General features: G+C 46.0%; 1 protein-coding gene across 3 annotated transcripts in view; it reads right to left on the reverse strand.

The window, feature by feature from the left end:
• Positions 1-1,524: 1,524 nt before the first annotated feature.
• Positions 1,525-25,264, reverse strand: part of FEZ1 (fasciculation and elongation protein zeta 1) — a 44,226-nt gene continuing 20,486 nt past the window's right edge. For 2 of the 3 annotated variants that reach the window (XM_032359004.1, XM_032359005.1), the window contains exons 4-10: positions 15,084-15,170; positions 13,219-13,387; positions 10,560-10,831; positions 9,523-9,603; positions 7,718-7,793; positions 4,099-4,164; positions 1,525-1,880 (exon numbers count right to left, since the gene is read on the reverse strand). In XM_032359004.1, coding sequence (XP_032214895.1) covers positions 1,864-1,880; positions 4,099-4,164; positions 7,718-7,793; positions 9,523-9,603; positions 10,560-10,831; positions 13,219-13,387; positions 15,084-15,170 — 768 coding nt within the window. In that variant the 3' untranslated portion in view covers positions 1,525-1,863. The remainder of the gene's footprint in view (positions 1,881-4,098; positions 4,165-7,717; positions 7,794-9,522; positions 9,604-10,559; positions 10,832-13,218; positions 13,388-15,083; positions 15,171-25,264) is intronic. The other variant, XM_032359006.1, reaches the window with a different exon arrangement.

The raw sequence follows: 25,264 nt of genomic DNA on the forward strand, positions 1-25,264 counted from the left end.
CCCTCCCCTCGCCCCACTGTGACCCCTGGCATCCTTGACCACAGTGCCTGTGAGTATAGAACTGCAGTCATCCCTTTGTGCCGAAGCACTGGGGCTCATGCCGCTGTGTTGGCACCTGAGGGTGTATACAGGAACCTACGGGTGTTTCGAACCCGCACCACCCCCCAGCAGCCAGGCCTCCACAGGTGTAGACATACTGCTCTAGGTGGATGCCTGAGTTAGACCTGTAGGCACAGGGGCAGCTTCCCTGGAGGTGGAGGGGCCCCCCACCCCAAGGTAGGACAGCTCCTGCTCGGTGGTCCTGCTCCCAGAAAAGCAGGGAGGCAAGGCACCAGGGAGGCCTTCCATTGTCACCCACATCGACCCGCAGCCTTCTGTGGGGTTGCCGACACGATGAAGTCTGGCTTTCTGTTTGGCATGTTTGGTTAGAGCAAATGCCATACGAAGAGTGAATGGAAAGGGGCATCTGACTCCACCACTTCTGACGGTCTCTGCTTACCAGTCTCTTCATCTGTAAAACCTGGGGGACACTATTGCCTCCTGCAGCAGAGGCTTGCTCTGATGTGAGACTCGGTTATGATGGGATAATGTCAGTGGCAGGCACATGGCAAGGGCTCGATAAAGGTTTTTGTTTTAAGACAGAGCTGTGGAGGGACACCTGGGTGAGCTCAGTCGTTAAGCATCTGCCTTCGGCTCAGGTCGTGATCCCAGGGTCCTGTCATCGAGTCCTGCATCAGGCTCCCCACTCAGCAGGGCATCTGCTTCTCCCTCTGCCTCTGCCCCTCACCCTGCTGTGCTCTCTCGGTCAAATAAATAAATAAAATTTTTAAAAAAAGAAAGAAAGAAGGAAAGAAAAAAGACAGGGTTGTGGGAATTCATGGGGCTATTGTCATTCAAGCCAGAAGATGGAAGCCAAGTTCAGGTTGTGGCGAAATCAAGGCAGCATGCTGGTATGAAGACGGCAGTCATTAAGGCTGACATTGCCTGCCACCAAGGCCAGGAGCACCAGGAGTCGGGGCACAGGACCTCTGAGGCTATAGGAAGGGCAGGGGAGGGCACGCTCAGCCACAGGACACCACTCCCCAAAGTCACTGGAGGTGTTCAGGCAGAGCCGCAATCACTCCCAAGCTGGGATGGCTTAGCACAGCTGACTCCCTCCAGCCCCCGAGCCTCCAGGTCCCCCTGATAAGGGCCGGCATGGCCATCTCAGTGGGAGGTACGGGCTGTTCCTTAAGACCCTCTTATCTGCTAATTTCCCCCTGGCCCCTCTAGTCTGACACCACCCCCCCACCCCCCCACCCTCCCACACACATTGCATGTCTCCCTTAAAGTTGCCAAGCAGCAAGATCCTGAGGGCCTGTGGATGGCCTCCTCTTCTGACTGTACCCATGGGCCCCACGTCAGGGCCCATGCTCGGGTCCCTCAACACCCGGTCATCTGCTGTGAGCCCCGGAATGCCACATCAAGGCAGTCCCGCTGCCGCCTTTCTCTCCAGGGTTGACACACCACGCTCCAGAGCCCATGAAGAATATTAATTAAATGAAGGTTTATTTCAAAATTAGTCTTAGAGTGTAAGCTGTTTTCGAGGGCTGGAGCCAGACTACACAGTGAGCAGGAGGGCACTTGCCCTCCTCCGCCACGGGCGGAGAGGCGCCTCCCAGCCCTGCCCCTCGGTCATGCATCCAATGATCACTAGGACTAGAAGCCAACAGCAAAGGACCCCGCGCGCTTGCTCATGTTTAATCCAGGTTAAGCTATACACGTTTAAATACACGTCGGAGGTTACGTGGTATCATGCAGTCCCTGGGTTGGAATGACTCTTGCTCCGTGACCTCCGCGGCAAGGCTGCCCCGGAGGGCAAGGTTAGGTAGGACAGAGCACTGCAAAGAGAAGGAGAAAGGAGAGAGGTCAAAGCCCAGCGCGGGTCAGGACATGCCAGCCCAGGGGGGCCCCGGCCCAGAGGCAATCCTGTCCTGAACAGAGAGCCTCCCGCCCCCCTGGGACCCAGGGAATGACTGCCATCACATGTCTTCCTTCTGGAAGAAGGAAGAGACGACGGGAAGGTGGATGCCTGGTGCTCCGATCCGGTCTCTGGTGCTGATCTGCCTGAGTTCAAGCCCTGGATCCAGCCTGTGCTAATTCTACGACCTTTGGGAAACGGCTCCACATCTCCGCGCTCGGTTCTCCATGTGTACAACAGACAGTGCCTCTGCCTACCCCACAGGGTTGTTCAGAAGCAAACAGAAAGTGCTCAGTAAATGTTAACTAGTTTTATGAATTCACTGACATTTCCGTGGATCGCAGTGGGGAAAGGGGTCCAGCCCTCAGGCTCCCAGACTTACCCAACCCATTTCCACAGACCTCCTTTGAGAAATTGGCTTTGAAAGCCTTTAAGAGGCAGAAGTTCTTCCCAATGTTTAGCCTGACGTCCTCCTGCAGAAAGTTAAGACTAATCTTTCTGATCCTTATGGAAACAGTACCACCCAGAGGTTCTTATCCAAGATCCGCAAGCCTACTGGAAGCGTACCCAGCGTTGCGTGTGCTTGTGGACAAAGCCGAATGAAATCAAGAATCCAGACAACGGATGACCATCAGTGGATACTGTTATGGCCTGAGTGTGGGGGGCCCCCAGCCAAATTCCCACGTGCGGCTGTATTTGGAGATGGAACCTCTAAGGAGGTGATCGTAAATGAGTCACAGGATGGCGCTCTGCTCTGATCGTCCCTATAAGAGGAGACACCAGAGAGCCCTCATTCTCTCCCTTCACGTGCACTCAGGACAGGCCACGTGAGGACACAGCGAGAAGGTGGCTGTCTACAAGCCAAGAAAAGAGCCCTCGCTAGCAATTGGATCTGCTGGCATCTTTACCATGGACTTCTAGCCTCTGAAACTGTGAGAAAACACATTTCTGTTGTTGAAGTGTTCCCCCCCCCAACAATACCCCCTACCCCTGGTGCTATTTTGTTGTAGCAGCCTGAGCAGATTAATACAGATATTAACATCACAGAAAGAAAGACAACCGGAGAATATGTGTCTCTTAATGGAAGTTTAGCGCCACTGATCATGTAATGCTTATCAAAAGATTTGAGACTGAGTCTGATCCAGCCTCCGGCTCTGCCAGCTAACAGGAAATACGAAAAATGGAAGAACATGTTAAATTAAACCATGGGGACACAACTGACAAGCAGAAGCCAAAACAAGGAAATTCTATGGGGCAAATAGCCTGGTTTCTCCAAGAAATAAATTTCAAGGAACGAGAGGAAAGGAAGGGGAACCTGTATATATATAAAAAGAGACTCAGGAGAGGTATTATCCAGTTGCAATGTATGGGCTCCCCTTGGATCCTGATTCAAACAGATGAGAAAATGTAACAGGGAAATGTGAGCACTGATTGGACAAAGATATTGAGACTTTTTTTATTTTTCTAGTTGTGAGAACAATATTGTGGTTAGGTTTTTGAAAAGAGCCTTTATGTTTTAGAAATGTACACTGAAATACTTAGAGATTAAGAAAACTGATGGTTTGGATTTGCTTTAAAGTCATACGGAGGGGAGAAGCTGGGTAGGGGTGTGAGTGAACAAGATAGGCCATGAATTCACGGTCGCTGAAGCAGGACAAGTACATGAGAGTTCATTATTCTCGTCACTCGGCTTTTATGGATGTTAACAGCTCCCTTAATAAAAGATGAAACAAAAGTCGGGAAAGGATGTAGCTAGGCATGATTTCAAGCAGCTGAGACCAGCAAATGTAGCCCTGGGCTCTGTTTTTCCCTACGAAATAGCCTAAACTCTCCAGAACTTTCACAGTCAGGCTCGTGCTGGTTCCGCAGCTCTAATGTGGAGTCGCTCTGGTGCCTCCAGGGAGAAGGAATCCCCTTCTCAGGCCTCCCGGCAACATGCAAAGACAAAACCCCATTCCTGGGAGGCCTCACAATCGCCCACTGGAGGACCCTGGCCCCGTGCACCCAGTGCCATCTGGGCTGGCAGGACGCTCTGGGAAGGCAGAGGAACACAGCGGGTTCCCTGCCTTCAGCGGGAGGTCTTGGGGAGGGGAACCCCAGGAAGCCCTGCTCCGGGGGCCCCATGGGGCAGCTCTCACCTTTTAAAATGTAGTCCGTTAGCAAAGTGGGCACCTTCTCATTATCCTCCTTCATGGCAAAGAGAACTAAGGAAGGAGAGAGAGAGAGAGATGAGCCAGGATACCAGCATGGCATAAAGGTCGCTTCTAGGCTGACAACCCACCAACCCGGAGTGAGAAATCAAACCAACCCAGAGGGAGAAAGGAAACCAGACATCACTGAGTATGGAGCAAACATCTAGAAGCTTCTGTCAAGCATCAGCACTCCACCTGCTGATGGAGTAGAATACATCTGAAAATCAGAGTGGCCTGTTGGTGACTTTATTTTCTTTTATCTTTTACTTTTTTTTTTTTTTTTTTTTGCTCATCTATAATCTCCATGTTATTTCCTAAGTATCTCTCTTTAGTAAGTATGAAAAGAAATAAAGCAATTTTAAAAAAGAATCAGCTTTCAGATGCAATCTAAATGTTAAGAATAACATTCATCCCATCATTGAATCGGCAACAAAACTCTTTAAAGACATTCCATGCATGTAAACAGATATTGGAAAATTTTCTCTGATTATGATTATAAGTCATTATTCCTATTTATTAATAACAAATGAACTTATTTTAACAAATGATATTTTTTTCTGTTTTATGCCCTCCACAGGGCTAGAATTTGTGGAAATGCAAAAGACTTACGGACCCTCAAGGAGCTCAGAGATCCTCATTGAGACTCCTGATGATTTACACACATACAAGGCAAACAAGAGGGAAGTTAAGAAAGTGTAAAGGCTTTTCTTATAGAAGTTTTGAAAATAGTTTTTACTGTTATTAAATGAGGTGCCGCTTTCTCGTGTTCGTAATTCATATTGTGGAAGTCAGCTTTGTAGAAAATCTTTTAAGAATGTTGTTGGACTTTGTATACAATATCAAAAAATGAGGGCAGGAGAGAGTGCAGGATTTTGCATCACACATGGCTTTAAATAAGCCACGGTGTATCTATCCCGTGTAGTCTTAGAGACCTCTATGAAAAACGAGAGACAGATTCATGGGTACAAGATATATTTACCGGTGAAGCAAGAAGGCTGCAGAGCATCGTGGGTTAGCTTGGGAATGAATAAATGAATGCTAATATTCATAGAAAAAGTCTGGAAGAATGTATGTGAATCTGTTAAGACTGGTCATCTCTGGGTGCAAGACCACAGGGGATGTTCCTTTCTATACCCTATTTCTGCAGGGTCCGGTCTTCTTCAATGAGTACGTTTTGCTTTTCTGCAAGCCGGGAAAGCAATCAAGGTCGGCCGGCACCGGTCACCAGGAGGCGGCAGCCTCGGCAATATAGGGGACGGATCTCCATCCTGTTCTACGGCCCTGCTCTCTCCTGATGCCTCTGCCTCGCTTCACACTGGCGTGAGTTAGTGGCGTGAGTTAGTGGCCAGGTCCCGAGACAAGAAAGAGCCTGAAACTGGGGCCCTCCAGGTCTTGGTTTCTTTTATTTCTTCTGTAGTTTTAGATGTGTATTCGTGTCAACCTAACAGGCTGCAAGTACTTTATAACTGAATATGGGCGCACCAAATGCCGCTCCAAGAAGACAGCTCTGGGGGGGACCTGGGGGGCTCAGTGGGTTAAGCATCTGCCTTCGACTCAGGTCATGATCCCAGGGTCCTGGGATCGAGCCCCACCTCCAGCTCCCTGCTCAGTGGGGCGTCTCTTTCTGCCCCTCCCCATGCTGGTGCATGCTCTCTCCCTCTCTCTCTTTCTCAAATAAATAAATAAAATTCTAAAAAAGAAGAAGAAGAAGACAACGACAGCTGTAAAAATGCAACCCTTGCTTTCAGCCAATGTGTATCTAAGTTTATTGCCAAAATCCAAAATGTATAGGAGTTGTCTGGTCCCAAGAGCTGGTCTGGGGCCTGCGCCTTTGGTTCAGGAATAAAGAGACATTCGCAGATCCATATAAGGACTGGCCAAAAAAAAAGAAAGCTTTTATAACCTGCCGCAGAATTCACATTCAGGAAAGATGGCAGTTTTTTCTTTTAAAAAGAATAAAATATTGGAATGTGGTGTACCCACATGATAGAAGAGAGAGCCATAAAAAGAATGTTAACCAAATGTTAACTGATATGACTAAAATCATGATAGAAAATTTTATAGCCAGTATAATCCCAAGTATGTGGAGAAGACATAAAACATTATGGCTGAAAACACCAAAATAGTAACCACAGTGGAGGGGACAATGAATTATTTATTTTCTTTTGTTCACTGTTCTGTATTTCCAAACTATTCTAAATGATGGAAACACTCCAATTAAAATTTTCTAAACGGACCTGAAACATGGAAATAAACCCACAGTTTCTTAATTAAAATGAAAGGATTTCACGCTGAATTCCTGAATGGGTATCTGTAATAAATTTACAGCTCTTCCTTTAAAAAAAAAAAAAACATGATTGAGTACTTTACATATATCAACCTTCATAATCTGTCCAAATTATTTTCCAAATACTTACTGCTTGTGAAAACACAAACACCTATAAATGTCAGTTCGTTTCTGTCTGCTCCCTTGGAAAAAAGTCTTAGTGCATATATATGCAAATAGAGGAGTTTAAAAGGAGTGAAGAAGATGCCAATGTACTTTGAATTGAAAATTCCAGATTCTCAAGGACGCTGTATCCATGGATGTAGTCAGGGTTTCTCTTTACCAGAACTGCCTGCTTTGGTCCCCAGATTGGTAACAATGAAAATGTTCGGTCACCTTTATAGCCCAGGGTCGGGGGAGGCAGAGGGGGGCAGCAGGTGTCTGTCTTCCTCTGCAGAACAGAAGCAGCTCCTCTTGCCCGCCCCCCATTAGCCTGATGCTCAAGCCCTTCCCTCCCCGGCAAAGGCAGGGCGCCCCTGGGCTGGACAGGCCCGGTGACTCTGTCACTCCGCGCAGTTCACGGTTGCCAGGGAGATGGACGTTCCTGTGATTCACTGCGCCTGCCACCCCATCACAGCCTCGGATTTTTCTCTTCTTAAAAGAATCAGGCTGACACTGATGGCTAACACCAAGAGCCCCCAGCCTTTTGGGGGTTGTTGCGTTTGATGTACATGAAGAGATTTTGCCTACAGAGGGCTCTTTGTCACACACGGGTTTCTCCCATCGCTCAGGATGTTTGTTAATATTTGACAATAGAGCCAAAGCAGAGGAGAGGAGGCAGTCGTTTCCTGGAAGGAAAACTATTCTTTCCTGTCCCCCACTCCTGCCACCCAAGAAAACTTGCTTCTCCTTAAAAAATGCCCCCAGCCCCAACGACCAAGCCTCCTGCTGTGGGGCCATAGGTGGGACGAAGCAACAGCAAGCTCTTGCCAAGAGAACAGACAAGAGCAGACAAGGTAGAGAAGGCAAGGCTTTGAGCACTGTGGGGTGAGCCCCCACTCGCCCCCAACCTCTTCCACCAGCTCATTCCTTCCTGGCAAGGCTTTGCCCTTTACAAGGAAACAAGGACACAACAAGACAGCTCTGGGTGCCACTGCAGAGCACTGTAGCTTTGCCCCCGCTCGAGGGGGGAGTGGCACAGGGACAGGGAGCCCATTCCCACCCATCTAACACTGCCTCTCACAGGGAGGGAGGGACGGGAGTGGGCGACCCGTCTCTCTGAGGATGAGGGGAACTCACTGTTTGTCAGCATCTGGAGATCTTCCACTGACGGGGGCAAGGCCTTCTTCTCATAAGGGATGACCGTGTTCAGATACTATGAGACAAACACACAAAATGCCAGGCAGGGCGGGAAATACAAGTGTGGTCCCTCCGAGGGTGAGATGTGTGGACAATTCGCACGCGGACTGTGATCGTCTCTCCCTGACATGCTCCACTGAAGTTGACAGGAGCAACACCCATGATACTCCGCACACCCCTGCCTCGGGACCCCTTCCTGTCTCTGGCGAAAGTCCCTAAAATGGGCGCCTGGGTGGTTCAGTGGGTTAAAGCCTCCGCCTTCAGCTCAGGTCATGATCTCAGGGTCCTAGGATGGAGGCCCGCGTCAGGCCCTCTGCTCAGCGGGGAGCCTGCTTCCCTTCCTCTCTCTCTGTCAAATAAATAAATAAAATCTTAAAAAAAAAAGAAAGAAAGAAAGAAAGAAAGTCCCTAAAAGTAAGACTTTCCCATATCAGCCCTCCATTCCATCGAACACATTCTCCGGACAACCAGAATCTCTTGGATATTTAGGAATCCTGGGGAGCTTTTTCTCCTTCAGGCTGAGCGCAGAGAACATTCTAAAGGGAGATTATACTTTTGTGTGCTTGGGCGGGCAATATGAAATTGAACAATCTCTCTTTTATCAAAAATGACGGGGGAGAGAACCTCATCCCCGCCCTTGGTCTTGGACGTTGGGTTTGCTCCCTCTGCTGGATATGAGGTGCTTCTACAACAAGATCCTCTTGGCCCCATGGGGCCCAAGAACTGGGTGCCTGAAGGTCGGCGGGGGGGGGGGGGGGGGGGGGGGCAGGTAGCCTGGGGGACTGAGTGAGAAGAGCTGCAGCTCAAACACCAGAAGACTTCTCTTTTGGTCTTGGTTCTGCCCGTAGCGGTGCGGTCTTGAGAGACCTAATCTCTCCAGATCTTAGTTCTCACAGCTGCAAAATGAGGGGAGGGGGTTCCATGTCCCCAGAATGTCCTCCCGTGCCGCAGTGCCAGAATTCTCACCCTTAGGATTCAGCTACAAAGATGTCTAACACGTACACAATTACATGTGCTCTCTCCATGATCTCAAGCTTGTCCCTTCTATCAGATTATGCACTTCATGAGGGCAGGGCCCAGGACTTACTCACCTTTGTGCCTGAGGGCTCGGCAACAGCTTTTAAAAAAAACAAAAACAAAAACAAAAAACAACCCCACTGCACCCTTTAAAAGACACTGTTCCTTCTTAAGAGTGGAAGAAGATGTTGAGGCGCCTGGGTGGTTCAGTCGGCCACGCGTCTGCTTTGGCTCAGGTCACCATCCCAGTGTCCTGGGATCAACTCCCGCATCGGGCTCCCTGCTTCTCCCTCTCCCTCTGCCCACAACCCCCTGCTGCTTGCGCTCGTGCTCATTCTCACTCTATCCGAAATAAACAAATTAAATTAAAAAAAAAAAAGAAGAAGAAGGGGGCACCTGGGTGGCTCAGTGGGTTAAGCCTCTGCCTTCGGCTCAGGTCATGATCTCAGGGTCCTGGGATCGAGCCCCGCATCGGGCTCTCTGCTATGCAGGGAGCCTCCCCCCTCTCCCTGCCTGCCTCTGTACCTACTTGTGATCTCTCTCTCTGTCAAACAAATAAATAAAATCTAAAAAAAAAATAGAGGAAGAAAATGAGTGAAAAAAGATGGTAAGACCTCCCTTTGTTCAAGGGCTGGGATAATTCTAGTGAATCACCACACCCTGTTCGGCACGGGAGGCCAGGTTGCAAGGGTCAGGAGGAAAGCTGGGAGCGTGGGAATTGCAGGTACCTGTTTGTCCGTCCCTGAGGAGCCAAAGGTCTGGCGGATGCCGCTCTGCAGAATGTTGGAGATGCCTTCCATGCTGAAACGCTGGGGAGAGGACGGGCGGGGCTCAAGAACGAATGCTTCCTGCTCCATAGTCATCGCTCCCTGGGGACTTGGGTGTCCTCCCTAAGCTACCCAGACCCGCCGGCCACCCCTGTCCCAGATAACACCTGGGCTAACAAATGGGCCAAAACTTAGGGCTGAGCTTTGCAAGAATCAAGAGTCGAGTCTCAAAGACTCTTATCTTAGCCAGTCCCTCGGGGCAACGGCTCCCCCTGCCCTTCCCTGGTTTCCTCCCTTCAGCCTCGTCTCGGACAGGGAATAAAGCAGGCCCGTACGCCTGGGACAGATGATGACACAGCATCTTACAGAGGAAAACAAAGTGTCTGGCCACTGGGAAGGGCAGATGTAAGTAAAGCTACTGTCCATATCTGGGAAGCATTTAACAAAACGCACAAGCCTAGGCCCAATTCAGGAGGTCTGGGACAGAGCCTCGGCCAAGGTATTTGGAACAATCTCCTTGGAGGATTCATTCTTGGGAGCTTCCCTGATCACAAGCCAGTGGTCTGAAGAATCCTGTCAGGCTCCCAGCAAGGCTTCGGAATTTGCAGCCCCCTCCCGCCATCCTAAGGAGAGCAGTCAGGACGAGTAGTGGGATGCTGACCTGAGTCCCAGGCACAGCGCCCCTCAGTACTAACTGTCTTCCCCCCTCTTTCTAAGGTCTTGCCTCAGGGAGCACAGGCCACACACAAGTATTTTCCAGTGTCCACGTCCAGTGTCCCCCGGCCAGACCGAGGTCCTCAAGAGGAGGAAAGGAGAAAGGGGAGCCTTCTTTCTCTTTACAGCCCTACTGTTTGCCTACGGTCCTGCTCACAGCCCCTGCGCAGTCCAGATCTGCTTACGGGTCCTGCGCAGGCTTGGTACTGGGGCCGGACAGGGCGAGGACCGGAGGCCGGGTGCACCTCCTCTTCCCGCGGGGTGGGCGGGGGGGCTTCACGTACCTTGAGAGGCATCTGGTTTCCCTTCTCTATCCGGCTGCTCTGCAGGCTCAGACCTTTCTCTTTCCGCCTCTTCTTCATCAGTTCCCGCTGCTCCTTCTGCTTGTTCTGAACCTCGATAAGCACCGTGATGAAGGAGTTCTTCACTTCCTTCTCGAACTCCAGCTCGTCCCGGCGGGCCAGCTGCTGCACCAGCTCCTCCGAGAAGTCCCGGATGGCACCCTCCACCTGGTCCAGCAGCTCAGTCAGCTCCGACCCAGACATGTGCCTTAGACCTGCAGGGGGAGACCGACCCGCAGGTGACCACTGCATCCGAGCCAGAGCCCACTGGATGGCTCCTGGGGCCGTGTCTCCCAAGGGAACCCCTCCCACCTCCTTACAGGACAGGGAATTTAGGGGCATCCCCAGGAAGGAAGGGACCCATATACAACAGCCAAAGTGAACACTACTCTCAGGATAACAGAGGAGGAAGAAGAAACAGCCCCCACAGAAACCCATGGACTCCATTCACAAAAATGTGCATGGACAGGGAGGGATACCTGGGCGGCTCAGTTGGTGAAGCATCTGCCTTTGACTTCAGGTCATGATCCCAGGGTCCTGGGTTCGAGCCCCATGCTGTTGGGCTCCTTGCTCAGTAGGGAGCTTGCTTCTCCCTCCACCTGCTCTGCCTGCCTCTCCCCCTACTTGTGCTCTCTCTCTAACAAATAAATAAATAAAACCGTTTTTTAAAATATACACGGAGGGGTGCCTGGGTGGCTCAGTGGGTTAGGGCCTCTGCCTTTGGCTCAGGTCATGATCCCAGGATCCTGGGATGGAGCCCCACATTGGGCTCCCTGCTCGGCAGGGAGCCTGCTTCCCCTCCTCTCTCTCTGCCTGCCTCTCTACCTACTTGTGATCTCTGTCAAATAAATAAATAAAAATTTTTAAAATAAAATAAAATAAAATAGTGCATGGACAGGGGCGCCTGGGTGACTCAGTGGGTTAAGGCTCTGCCTTCAGACAGGTCATGATCTCGGGGTCCTGGGATCGATCCCCATATTGGGTTCTCTGCTAAGTGGAGAGTCTGCTCCCCACTCCCCCTCTGCCTGCCTCTCTGTCTGCTTGTGATCTCTCTGTCAAATAAATAAAATCTTTTAGAAAAAAAAATGTGCATGCACAGGCATGTGACTTTTTGATCCCTTCTTCCTCTTCTAGTTTTCCTCTGTGTCTCTGATATGCTGGTGCAAAATGGGTCAAGGATCAGGGGGAGAAAACATTCAGAGGAGGTTTTGGGCATATGTGCCGCAGAGCAGGAGAGAGATGGTGTTTGTCCCAAGAACTGATCAAGCTCTAGCCAGCCAGCAATCTCAGCACAGGGGTCTGAGGCCCCCTTCACCCCACGGTCCTGCAGAGCAGTGCAGGAATTCAAGAAACAAGGGAAATGTGCGGCTGACTGCGACCACAGACTGAAAAGCGCATCCGGGCTGGCCAGTACCAAGCCTACTATCAGGGAAAAGGGAAAGGAAGCTGAGATAATGGGATACAGGTAACTTTGTCGTAAATTCTTGTCCCCTCAGATTTCTTCATTTAAAATAGATTGGGGGTAGGGGGTGGGGAGTGCCTCTGTGGGCTCAGTCTTTAGAGCCTGCAACTCTCCATCCCAAGGTTACAAGTTCAAGCCCCACGGAGGGCATGGAGCCTACAAAAAAAAAAAAAGATCTGGGGGGCGGGAGAGTGAGCATCTTCTCAAATTTGTCCCTTTCTAACATCTTTTGTTTCTGCCGCAGCACCCATTTTACTTCTCTGTTCTGTTTCTGCCATGGCCTGTGGATTTGCTGACTCGGTTTGCCCTCCCCCTTTATTCTGCTCTTTGGAGCTGTCCCCCTCCTTCTGCCCTTGCCATGTCCCTGTGCACTCGAGCTGTTTTCCTGAGTCTTCGTGGAGCATGGCTATGTTTGGGGCCTTTGTGTGGCTGAGAACAGCCTGAATAGAGCTCCGCAGCCAAATCAGCCCCGTCATCGCGAGCACATTCCTTCGGCTTTTGCCCTCGCCCGGCCTCTGCTCTTAAGAGCCACAGAATCTCGGTTCCTCAGACAGCCTCCATTTTCGCCCGTGTTGGGACCTCGTCACCTGCCCGGCCCACCTTCCCTCTGCCATGTTTCTAAGTCCCCGCCGGCCCACACGTGTGCCTCCTCCCCGGGAAGGGAGGTTTTCTGGATGGTTCTATTTCCCCAACAGTGGCATCCAACAAGCCATCTCACCTCTCAGCACACTCAACTACTCTAACCCGCATCAAGCTGGGGTGGGGATGAAATGAGATGACGCACAGAGACTCTTAGAACTGGTCTGGCACATAGAGACCTTTCCAGAAATGCCAGCTATCATGATCATTACCTTTTTCCTTGATTTCATGGGAGCCTCATTTTGGACAAGGGGTTCCGATTTCTTCTGCTCATTCTGCTTTCATCTTCACCTTTGCTTGGTTTTACCATTTTGACTGTGCTCAATTGCCTTTCCCCCCACCCCCAAAATTTGCTAACTTCTCTCCTGACGCCCAATTGGAAAGGGGTTGCCAACTCCCTGGGTTGGAGGTCCAACTAGGTACATGTGAAGCAGGTGCCCACAGCCCAGCCCACAGGCAGGAGGGTCCATCCTGGGCAAGGCTACCCGCCAGGCCCCTCACCTTCGTAGGACCAGTTGTTGTTGAAGGTCTGGGTCAAGGCCTGCATCTCCTGCAGGAGGACCGAGTCTGCCTGGGAGGAGGTTTCTCCCTCATCCTCCTCTTCCAGGACCTCCTCTTCTTCCTCAGGGTCTGGGGAGTTCTGCATCATTTCCTCGATCTCCTCAATCACCTGAAGAAGGTACGCAAGAGAGTGCTAACTCTGGTCTCTGCCGGGGGGACATCCCAGCTCAGATTTGGGTCAGTTAAGGATGTTTCTAATTTGCTGCCTATAAGATTCCTAAAGCAATATTGTTATTTAATAAATATTGAATAACAATAAAAATAGATCTGACCAAAGGCTTACATACACTCTTCCGTTAATGTAAAGCACTCTAAAATATGAAATCTCTTCCAAGAACACCATTTAGATGAGTGCTTTATTGGAAATAAACTCCTCTTTCGGGAACCAAAGCAGAGCTGCCTGGAAGAGAACATTGACTTCAATGTGCTGAGCACTTTATTTCTAAGTGGGAAAACACTTTATCCCCTCAACTTTAACACAAAACCCAGCCCATTAATTGTTACAGTGCTTATGCTGTTCCTAGACCAACTCAAAATGGGGAGGCTTTTTTTTTTTTAGGTAGAGGAAATTTCTCCAGAATTCACCTAGGTAGGAGCTAAAGCTGCGTAGCCACAAATGCCAAACAAGAAGCTAAAATAACAGGGGCGCCTGGGTGGCTCAGTGAGTTAAGCCGCTGCCTTTGGCTCGGGTCATGATCTCAGGGTCCTGGGATGGAGTCCCACATTGGGCTCTCTGCTCAGCGGGGAGCCTGCTTCCCTCTCTCTCTCTCTCTCTCTCTGCCTGCCTCTCCATCTACTTGTGATTTCTCTCTGTCAAATAAATAAATAAAATCTTTAAAAAAAAAAAAAAGAAGCTAAAATAACAAAAGGATAGGTGGGGTCTGGAGAGCAGAAAGGAACCAAGGAACCCAGCTGTAATCTCTGCTCTTACTAGGGATCTGTTCCTAAAAGAGAGAGCTAAATCAAAGGACTGCCAGAAGAAGACAGGAGAGCTGCTCTGTTCATTAAGACCCAAGATGATTCCCTCCTAAGTAATAAATGACTAAAGCCAACATTTAACTAATTCAATCAAATGTCAAGCACTATCTATTTTTTTTTTTTTTAAATTAAACAAAGTCACAACTGTCCATTAAGACTCCTTTTGGAAGGTTCAGCATTTTGGGTATTCTATGAAATATGAGAAAATACCCATCGTACAAAAGCCTCAACTGTCACCTCTATTTTTGCAACAATAAGTCTTTGGGACCCTCATTTAAGTGTCTTGACTCTTTTTTTTTTTTTCCATTTTATTTTATTTTATCTCTTTTCAGTGTTCCAGTATTCATTGTTTATGCACCTTACCCAGTGCTCCTTGCAATACATGTCCTCCTTAATACCCACCACCAGGCTCACCCAAACCCCTACCCCCCCTCCCCTCCAAAACCCTCAGTTTGTTTCTCAGAGTCCACAGTCTCTCATGGTTTGTCTCCCCCTCCTGATTTTCCCCAACTCACTTAATGAGATTGCATTCTGAGGCTTAGCAAGAACTGAAGCCAGTCAACACCGGGCCTATCTCTGGCTATAATCAAATATGAGTCCCACCCAACCCAAAGGTCAAGAATTATGTTCCTATTTAGTGCAGGTGGGTAAACTGAGGCCTAGGGAGAAATGAATTCCCTTACCAAAGACACTCCAAGTCATCAACCCAGGCAACCATGAGACCATATATTTGTCTTTTGCTTTAAATGGACACGACACGTATGTACTCAGACTTTTTCTTGATCCAAAGAACAAAAAGTCCCAAGAACCAAGAGAAACATTCATACCTGATCTGCTGTGAGTAGAGGCTCCTCATTGATACCAGAATCATGTTCACTCTTCTCATTGAACTCTTCCTCTTCTTTCTCATGGATCTGAAGGGGGGTGGGGCGTGGAATTCTGATTGATCATCAGCAGAACTAGGGTTCTCTTTACTGTCTGGTCTCTAGAACAGACGACATGGACTGAGAGGCCCATCTGGCCATCTGCTGTGTGAGGAGGGAATCTGAAGAGATGCCCAGAGTTTCATCCAATTCCAAACATACCCCTTCCACACAGCATGCCTCCCCGAGTCCAGCAAGAGCATCTGACTCAAAGGAAGGAGCACTGTTCCTTAGCCCACAGAGGGGTCGTCCCTGCATGAATAAGGTAGTGATACCTCAACCAATTCCTGCATCGAAGCCTCTCTTACTTAGACGAGGAGTTTCAATCTGGGGGGTTGTTTCCAGAGTGCACTGGTTGAGGCGTTCTAAGGGGTAGGTTGTTCCAGTCGAAAGCGTCAAGCTTTGACTGGACTGGATGCAAGGCCACCCTGTGATGGGAATCTAGGTGCGAGGTCACAGTTGCTGAAGGGGGTGCTGAAGCTACATGAGACGTGCCAGGGAACAACCCGACCATATGAACTGAGGCCCGGACAAAACGACAACAATATCGAAACAGGCATCCTGTTCCTCCGAGATCCCACAGTGCCAAGTAAGATTCTGGAAGTTCACAACCACTGAGAGTCTGGAAGTTGCAATCCAACAAGATATTCACAGCACATCTGGCTTTCCTAACCATATCCCAAATAGCCACTTCCCGGCATATATGTTCAAATCCTGCACAAAATCAACCCCTAAACCAACCAACAATTTGTCTATGTCCAGAAGTCCGATCTGAAAGTCATTTAGGGGCTGGCGAGGGGTGCCTCCAGGAAATCTTTCTGCAGAGACACCTCTCATCCAGGAATCAACTGGACTTGCTCGTGGTTAGCTGGCTGGCTGATGGGCCGCTTTCCTGGGATTACGCTTCTGCTCTTCCAACAGAAGATGCCCAGTTCCCTCCCGAGCAACCATGTCAGAGATAAGCCATCCTCAGAAACTTCTCCCCTAGTCTTTGAGCTCCACCTTGCCAGACATGCCTAACAAAACACATCACCTTCTCTCTAGGTTTGCTTAAAACCAGGACTCTGTCATTAAAAAAATTAATCAAGTGCATCTTAAATGCCATCTGCGCTCCTCCTGGGTAAGGGGTAGGGCAGGGAGGTAATGGGATCATCCAAGGGGCTTGTATGCCAGATGGCGGCATCTATTTCTGCTGGCGAACCCATATGCTCCTCTCTCTGCCAGGTGTACCACCTGTGGTAGTCGCCTGGCTTCCGCACTCCCCACTCTGCCAACCGAAGCCCCTGGAACCTCAGTTTGTTCACGACTACACGGCTAGGGCAAACTTTCTCGGGGCCAGAAAGGCCTGTGCTGGAAGTCACGCTCAGCCATGGAGAAACAGGGTTCCTCATTTTCTGTTTGGATTCTTTTTTATAAGCGAGTGTTAGTCTATAACCAGAATTTTTTTGGCGGGGGGGGGGGCGGTGACAATAAGTTTATTCTAAAGATCTTGTCATTTTTAAATGTTATCGAACCTGAACGGAGGTGCGTGGATCCCTCTTACAGCTGTCTCTCCTCTCCCCGTCTCTGGCACAAAGCCTACAGGTCTGACTTGTCAGGCTTGGGTGAAAAAAAGACCCCAAAACGACCTATAATCACTGATAAGTTTCCCTGAGTTCTAAGATTGTGGGAGCTGCACCTACCCCACGCTTCCTCAGACCTCAGAAGTGTGCCACTAAGAAGTAAAACAGAAAGAGAAGCAAACACAAAGTACTTAAAGGAAGCCCCAGCTCCTTCCCTCTCCCCAGTGTGGGCAATTCCCTGCCTCTGCTTTCACCACACCCAACCTGTATCTGGCCTTTCCTCCTCCCTCTCCAGGTCTCCGGTTCTCAGTTCTCAGTTCTCGTCCCTTGGCACTTCTCCAGGGCTCCTCCCACATTTCCTCCCAGATCTCGAAGACTCTGTTCCTCCCTGACCCCTCTGTCACTTCTCAGCCAGCCCTCTCCTCTTATAAATGCCCCTGAGAGGATCCCGACCTGCCAACCTGCCCTTCCTTATCGTGACAGTATCTTGTGCAGAGAGTATAAAGCTGGATGGGGATTAACAGAGGATAAGAGAAAGAATTTTGAAAGATGATGGCATTTATATATATGGATAGGATTATCTGATTTACACACACACACACTTATGCAGGCGGAAGAGTGTATGTATACTTATTCTTTTTTTAATTAAAAAAAGTTTTGTTCAGATTTTACTTGTTCAACAGAGAGCACAAGCATGCAGAGCAACAGGTAGAGGGAGAGGGGGAAACAGGCTCCCCCCTGGGCAGGGAACCCAATGCGGGGCTCTATCCCAGGACCCTGGGATCATGACCTGAGCCAAAGGCAGATGCTTAACCCACTGAGCCACCCAGGTGCCCCTACTCTTATTCTTAATATATGACAGAGACCTAGAAATCGCCACAGGGAGTTCCTTTAGCCTCTCAGGTGAAAATGGGAAGGCTAAAGCCACAAACAACCCACAGGCCAGGTCATCTGGGGCTGAATTTTTCTGTAGACTAAACTCACATTGGTTCCACACTGTAGAAGTGAACTATGACTCTTCCAAGAAATATCATTCTTCCAAGAGACTTCTTTCCAGAACGGAGGAGAGAAGACCTAGAGGCAGAAAAGTTCTGGCCATCTTCCTCCCTGGCAAGCTGTTTCGTCCTTCTGCTTTCTGTAAAGGGTGTGCCCTTAGGGCTGTGATGTGGTAGCTTAAAGCTTGACAGTAAATGAGGGAATCTTCCCTGGGCCCTAACTGCCACTAAATCTTGCCGCACAAAGTCTGCGTGAAAACTAAAATGATGCTGAGTCCTTGTGTTCAATAGCGATTGTTAACCGTGGGCTCTCATCAGAGCAATCCAGAAGATTCTATTCACAAGAAAGGGAGTCTCCACTGCCTTGTATTTCCCTCCCCTTATCATAGTTGTTCCACATAGGTGGTTCCTCTTGACCAAAATTAAGAAAACAAAGATCCATTTTCACCTTCACTCAACAAGTTAAAAAAAAAAAAAAAATCCACAGCAGGCACCCAGCCCAAGGAAAGGACAACTACATCCCTTCATGCTTGTGAACAACCGGGAAACATCTGTGTGAGGTTAAGTCAGTGTCTCTGAATCCCCACAGTGCGACGCACCAGACAGAGCATAGCAAACAGCATGTAGACAACAGACGTTTCTGGAAAGAATTAATGAACAAATATTGAAAGCGAGAAGAATGGTCGCACAATCACCTCCTATAGTCAGTCCAACTCCACACACAACTTAGCTGCTCAGTTACCTGGAAAACAGAAGGGCTGGACTCACTGTCCAGACTTTACTTCCTCTTGTCCAAGACAACCACCACCTGCTCTTAATCACAGTTACAGGGATAAAAGAGACTATCTTTTATATAAGCCAGGGACAGAATATTGATAAACTGAAAAATCCAGTAAGTGTGGAGAGTTGTAAATAATAATAATATTACATAACTCGAGCATATTATTTTGACCTAAAAATATAAGAATATACTTGTTTTTCCCCAAGCTGTTAATGTAAGCTCAATGCCTTTTTCTCCATGATGGGTCTCTGAATAGAAGTTCCACATTGTCTTCCTTCTATCATCCACTTTATCAGTACACCATCTTTTAAGTGGGCCCTCATTCCCATTTTTTTTTTTAAGATTTTATTTGTTTATCTGAGAGAAAGCAAGAACAAGAAAGAGAGAGACAGAGGGAGAGCATGCAGGGAGAGGGAGAAGCAGAACCCCTGCTGAGCAGGGAGCCCGATGTGGAGCTCCAGCCCAGGACCCTGGGATCATGACCTGAGCCAAAGGCAGATGCTTAACGGACTGAGCCACCCAGGTGCCCTCCATTTTTTTTAGTAACAGAAGGAAGACACGTAGGGGATTGAGCACATACATTTATCTCCTCTTCCTTCTGAAACCCTACTGAAGTGAGAGCAAAAGGACCAAAAGAGAATATCCTACAGGGACAAAACAAACTGAGGAAAGACAACAGTGAATGAGATGCCAGAGGGCAGATGCTGAGCTAGTAGGCTAGAGGGTTAAGCCCTGTGGGAGAAAGCTTCCCAAAGTATGTGCTTTCACCCAAAATGCTCAAAGTCTCAGGAATTGGAGACTGGCGGGGGGGCACTGGGAGGTGGGGCTACAAGAGGAAGGATCTGCCAGGATTCTTCATAGGAGCAGTAAGACCCCAAGTCTCTTCTCCTCTCCCATGAAGAAAAGGCAACTACCACCCCCCCACCACCACCAAAAGAAGTAGAGATTTCACTTTGGAAAGGTTGAACTAAGGGGACTGTACACAAGAGACACCAGGTCACCTGAAAGCTGGGGTGAGGGATGGTGCCCAAAACAGAGGGATTAAGTGGAAGTCTACCTACTCACCAGAGACCCTCAGCCTCTTGCCCTGATTAGGCTCCAAGAATGCTAGCAGCCAAGCTTATCCTCCTCAAGCAAAACACTGGAGGACTCCACTTAGTGGTCACTACATTTCTGTTACACTGCGCAAGAAAAAAGACGTACATGCCAATATCCGGGGTCTCCAAACAAAATGACCAGTGACCAGGTCACTACTGAGCACTAAAGTGGGGGCCAGTAGGAGACAAGCCCTTCCCCCACAGGTAGAACTCTGTGAGTTTAGCCTCACTTTTAAATATGCCTAAAGATTGTCAAATATTTTCAGACAATCCCCAACATGAAAAACAGGGATGAAAGCAAATACATAGGAAAGGTAAATCAAAAGTAATACAGAGGGCAGAAGAAACTCCTTCCTGTCATTAGGAAGAGGGATACCAAGAAACACTGCCTCCTTGAAACATGGCCTGTTTAGTAGAATTGATTCTAAAAAACAAGATAAAGCTATTAGAAATTAAAATTATGGTAGCAAAATTTATATTTTCAGTAGAAGAGTTGAAGTTAAGGCCGAGAAAATCATCTAGAGAGTAAAAGAAAATAAGTAGATAGAGAATGGGAGGGGAGAAAAAGCAAAAGATCAGTTTAAGTCCAACACTTGAATAAAAGGAATTCCAAAACACAAAAACAGACGAGATGGCCTCTTTCAGCCACAAAAGAGTAGCTAGTACTGGACTTACCCTGCCACACACAAATATAAATCTGGACAAAATCTAAGAGCCTATTGTTTTGAGGCACTGGGCACAGACAGTGCAAGGCTGTGTTCACTGAAAGAAGGGAAAACATGAAATAAATGAACGCTGAGAATCTGTCACCTGTGAGCTAACATTATAAGATTATATAGTAATCTATATAGAAATAGAAAGTTTTTTGACCTGAAAAGAAATGATTAAAAATCTGATTTACAGGAAGAAATAAATAACACCAGAAATGGTAAATAGAAAAAAATTGTTTTTCCTTCTCCTAATCTCTTTAAAAGACAACTAACTGTCTAAAGCAAAAATCGTAACTTGTCTTGTGGGGTATGTAATGTGGATTGAAGTAAAATATATGACAAGAATAGCACAGAGGATGACAGGAGTATCCTTAAACTGTTGAGAGTATTTCACATTTTATGTAAAGTAACATAATATGAATCCTAAATAGACTATGATAAATTAATAATGCAGGGTGTAATCTTTAGAGCAGTCAGTAAAAAAACAAAAACAAAACAAAAAACAAAGCACACAAAGAGGTATAGCTAAAATCCAATGGAAGAGGGAGTGCATGGATGGTTCATTCAGTTAAGTGTCCCCTTCAGCTCAGGTCACAATCCCAGAGTGCTGGGATTGAGCCCCGCAACTGGCTCCCTGCTCTTTGGGGAGCCTGTTTCTCCCTCTCCTTCTGCCCTGCTGCTCCTCCTGCTTGTGCTTGTTCTCTCTCTGTCAAATAAATAAATAAAATCTTTTAAAAAATAAATAAATATTAAAAAATAAAATCCAATGGAAGAAAGAAAATGGAATACCAAAAAAATTTTGATTAACCCAAAAAAAGCAAGGAAGGTGGAACAGAGGAACAACAACAACAAAAAAACCAGATAGGACAAATAGAAATGCAAGATCATACCACTAAACACAAACTATTAAAGTTATTTTAAATGCTAATGAACATACTATGCAAATGAACTAAACTCAATAGACCAAAAAGCATAGATCATCATTGTCAGACTAAATACAAAAGACTCAAATGTATGCAATCTATAAAAGGCATACTTTAAACATGAAGACACAGGTGAAAAGTAAAAGGATTGATAGAAACATGATACAATCTAGTAATTACACTACCGGGTATTTACCCAAAGAAAATGAAAACATTAATTCAAAAAATATATACACCCCTACATTGATGTCAGCATTATTTACAATAGCCAAGCTATGAAAGCAGCCCAAGTGTCCTTTGATGGATGATGAATGGATAAAGAAAACGTGACATATACATCTATACATAATGGAATTTTACTCAACCACTAAAAAGAATGAGATTTTTGCCATTTGTGACAACGTGGATGGACAACGTGGAAGGTATCATGCTAAGTGAAATAAGCCAGACAGAGAAAGGCAAATGTTATGATTTCACCTATAAGTGTAATCTAAAAGACAAAACAAGCAAAAACGGAAATACTCATAAATACAGAGAACAAACTGGTAATTTCCAGAGGAAAGGGCGGTGGGGAGAGGCAGAGGCAAAATAGCTTAAGAGGGTTAAGAAGTACAAACTTCCAGTTATAAGATAAATAAATCAAGGGGCACCTGGCTAGTTCATTTGGTAGAACATGTGACTCTTGATCTCAGGGTCGTGAGTTCAAGCCCCATGTTGGATGTAGAGCTTACTTAAAATCAATCAATCAATCAACAATGGAGATGAAAAGTATAGCAAAGAGAATATAGTCGATAATACTGTAATAACATTGTATGGCAACAGATGGTAACTACACTTATCATGGTTAAGCATTGTGTAACGTATAGAATTTTCAACTCATTATGTTGTGCACCTGAAAAAAGAACAAATTTAACATTGTATACCAATTATATCTCAAATAAAACATAAAACAAAAAAATAAATTCTCATGGATAAACAGACAAAATAATCAGTTAAGAGCTAGAAGAATTCAATAAAACTATAAACTAACTTAATCTAGTTGAGCTTTATTAACCATTACAACCAATAATTACAGAATATACATTTTTTTCAATGGCATATAGTGCATTCTAAGATACAACATATGCTGGGCTATATAGCAACTCCAATATATTTTAAAAGACTGAATTTGTACAGATTGTGTTCTCTGACAAAATTAAACCGGAAACCAATACAAAATTATAACTATAAAATCCCTAAGAAAGTAAGTAACATTCATCTAAATAATCTATAGGTCAAAGAAGAAAGAAATCACAAGAAAAATTAGAAAATATTTCAAAATGAGGTTAGTAAAAACACACCATCTCAAAACTGTGGGATTCAGGTAAAGCAACACTTAAAGGAAGTTTTATTATTTTAAGATTCTTATGTTATTGCTGGTCTAAATGTTTGCGTCCTCCCAAAATTCGTTTGTTGGTATCTTAATGCCCTATGTGATGGCATTAAGAGGTGGGGCCTTAGGGATTTGCTTAGGTCATGAGTGTAGAGCCCTCATGAATGGGATTGGTACCTTATAAAAGAGCCCACAGAGCTCCTGAAATCCCTTGTACCATGTTAACAACACAGACAGAAACTGGCAGTCTGCAAGCCAGAAGGAGGCCTTTACTAGAATGTAATCACGCTGGCACGCTGATCTTGCATTCCAGCCTCTTTAACTGTGAGAAAGAAATTTCTGTTGTTTATAAGCCACCCTGTCTGTGGCAATTTGTTATGGGAGCCTGGGTAGACTAAGACAATGATTGCTAAAGTTTAAAATCTGGGGGAGCCTGGGTGTCTCAGTGGGTTAAAGCCTCTGCCTTCAGCTCAGGTCATGATCTCAGAGTCCTGGGATCAAGCTCTGCATCATCCAGCTCTCTGCTCAGCAAGGAGCTAGCTTCCCCCTCTCTCTGCCTGCCTCTCTGCCAGCTTATGATCTCTCTCTGTCAAATAAGTAAATAAAATCTTCTAATAAATAAATAAATAAAATCTGATCTAAGCTCCCACCTAAAGTGGCTTAGTAAAACCCTAGTAAGTATAAGGAAGGAAATAATAAAGTTAAGGAAAGAAATCAACAAACTAGAAAACGAAAAAGCAACAGAGGTAAAAGAGAAAACAAAAGTGATTTTGTGGAGAGATTAATAAAAGTGATAACTCCCCCCCAAAAAAAGTGATAAACCCATAGCTAGACTGAAGAGAGAAGAGGGGAAGGAGAGGGAAAGAAGGAGAAAGAAAACACAAATTAGCAGATCAGAAATAAAAAGGAGAATATCACTGTACTACAGTAAGATCTATAGATCTTACTTACATTAAAATAATAAAAGTGTATCATAAACAACTTTGTGGTCAATTACTCAGATTAAATGAAAAAACTCCCTGAAAGACACTATTTACCAAAATCAGCTGGAGGAAGAAACAGAAAATCCGAACACCCCTATGTTCATTAAAGAAATTGAATGTGTCATCAAAAACCTTCCACAAAGAAAACCTCTGGTCCAGATGGTTTCGCTGGGGTAGTCTACCAAACATGTAAGGGTGAAATAATACCAATCTAAGACAAATTCTCAGAAACTAGAGAAAGGAAAATTCCCAATTCAAGTCAAGACATTACAAGAAAATTACAGAAAAAAATTCCTAGTGAACGGAGAAGCGAAAAGCTTTAATAAAATGCTAGCAAATCAAATCCCACATTATATAAAATGGATACTATATCATGACTAATTGGGGTTTATCTTAAGAATGAAAGGTTGGGGGGCGCCTGGGTGGCTCAGTGGGTTAAAGCCTCTGCCTTCAGCTCAGGTCCAGCGTCCTGGGATCCAGTCCTGTTTCGAGCTCTCTGCTCAGTGGGGAGCCTTCTTCCCCCCTCTCTCTCTGCCTCCCTCTCTCCTACTTGTGATCTGACAAATAAATAAATAAAATCTTTAAAAAAAAATGAAAGCTTTGCTTAATATTTGAAAATCAGTTTGTGTAATTCACCACATTAAGATAATAAATTGATCTACATATATAAATCAATATATGGATTTAGCAGTCACAGTTGAATTTCCAGCAACTTAGAGAAATTAATTAGCTGATTCCAAAATTTATATGGAAATACAAAGGACCAAAAATAGCCAAAACAACTTCAAAAAAAAAAAAAAAGGAACAAAGTTGAAAGACGTACAGTTGACCCTTGAACAATGCAGGGTTTAGGAGTCTGGATGCCCTGCACTGTCAAAAATTCACATGTAACTTCTGACTCCCCAAAACTTAGCTACTAGTTAAGTTGACAGAAGCCTTACTGATAATATAGACAGTTGATTAATGCATATTTGGTATTTTATATGTATTCTATACTGTATTTTTACAATAAAGTAAGCTTGAGAGAAGAAAATGTTATGAAGAAAATCATAATGAAGAAAAAAATACATTTACAATACACTATTGTTTTTCCCAAAAAAAAATTTCACAAGTAAGTGGGCTCACACAGTTCAAACCTGTGTTGTTCAAGGGTCAGAAGCTGTACTATTTTATGCTGAGACTTATTACAAAACTATAGTAATGAAGATAGCATGGTATTGGCATAGAGATAGACACCCATTGATGAAAAAGAATGAAGAATTCAGAAATAGATCCACACATACATGGTCGATTGATAAAGGTGCCAAGACAATTTAATAGGGAAAGAATAATATTTCCAATTAGTAGTACCAGAACAACTGGACAGCCATACACATACACACACACACTCATACACACATGAACTTTAACCCTTACCTCACACCACATATAGAAACTAACTTGAAATGAATCATAAGCCACAGACGAGCTGAAACTATGCAGCTTCTAGAAGACTTACGAGAAAAATCCCAATGACTACTAAAATACTGCACATTAAGCACAAACTACAAAAAAAATCAATAGGGCTTCATCACATTTAAAAAACATTTGACCTTCAAAATAGCTTAAGAAAGTTAAAAGGCAGTCCATAGACAAAATTATGTGCATAAAACAGGGAACCTG

This window comes from Mustela erminea, chromosome 9, assembly GCF_009829155.1.
Source record: "Mustela erminea isolate mMusErm1 chromosome 9, mMusErm1.Pri, whole genome shotgun sequence".
Lineage (NCBI taxonomy): Eukaryota > Metazoa > Chordata > Mammalia > Carnivora > Mustelidae > Mustela > Mustela erminea.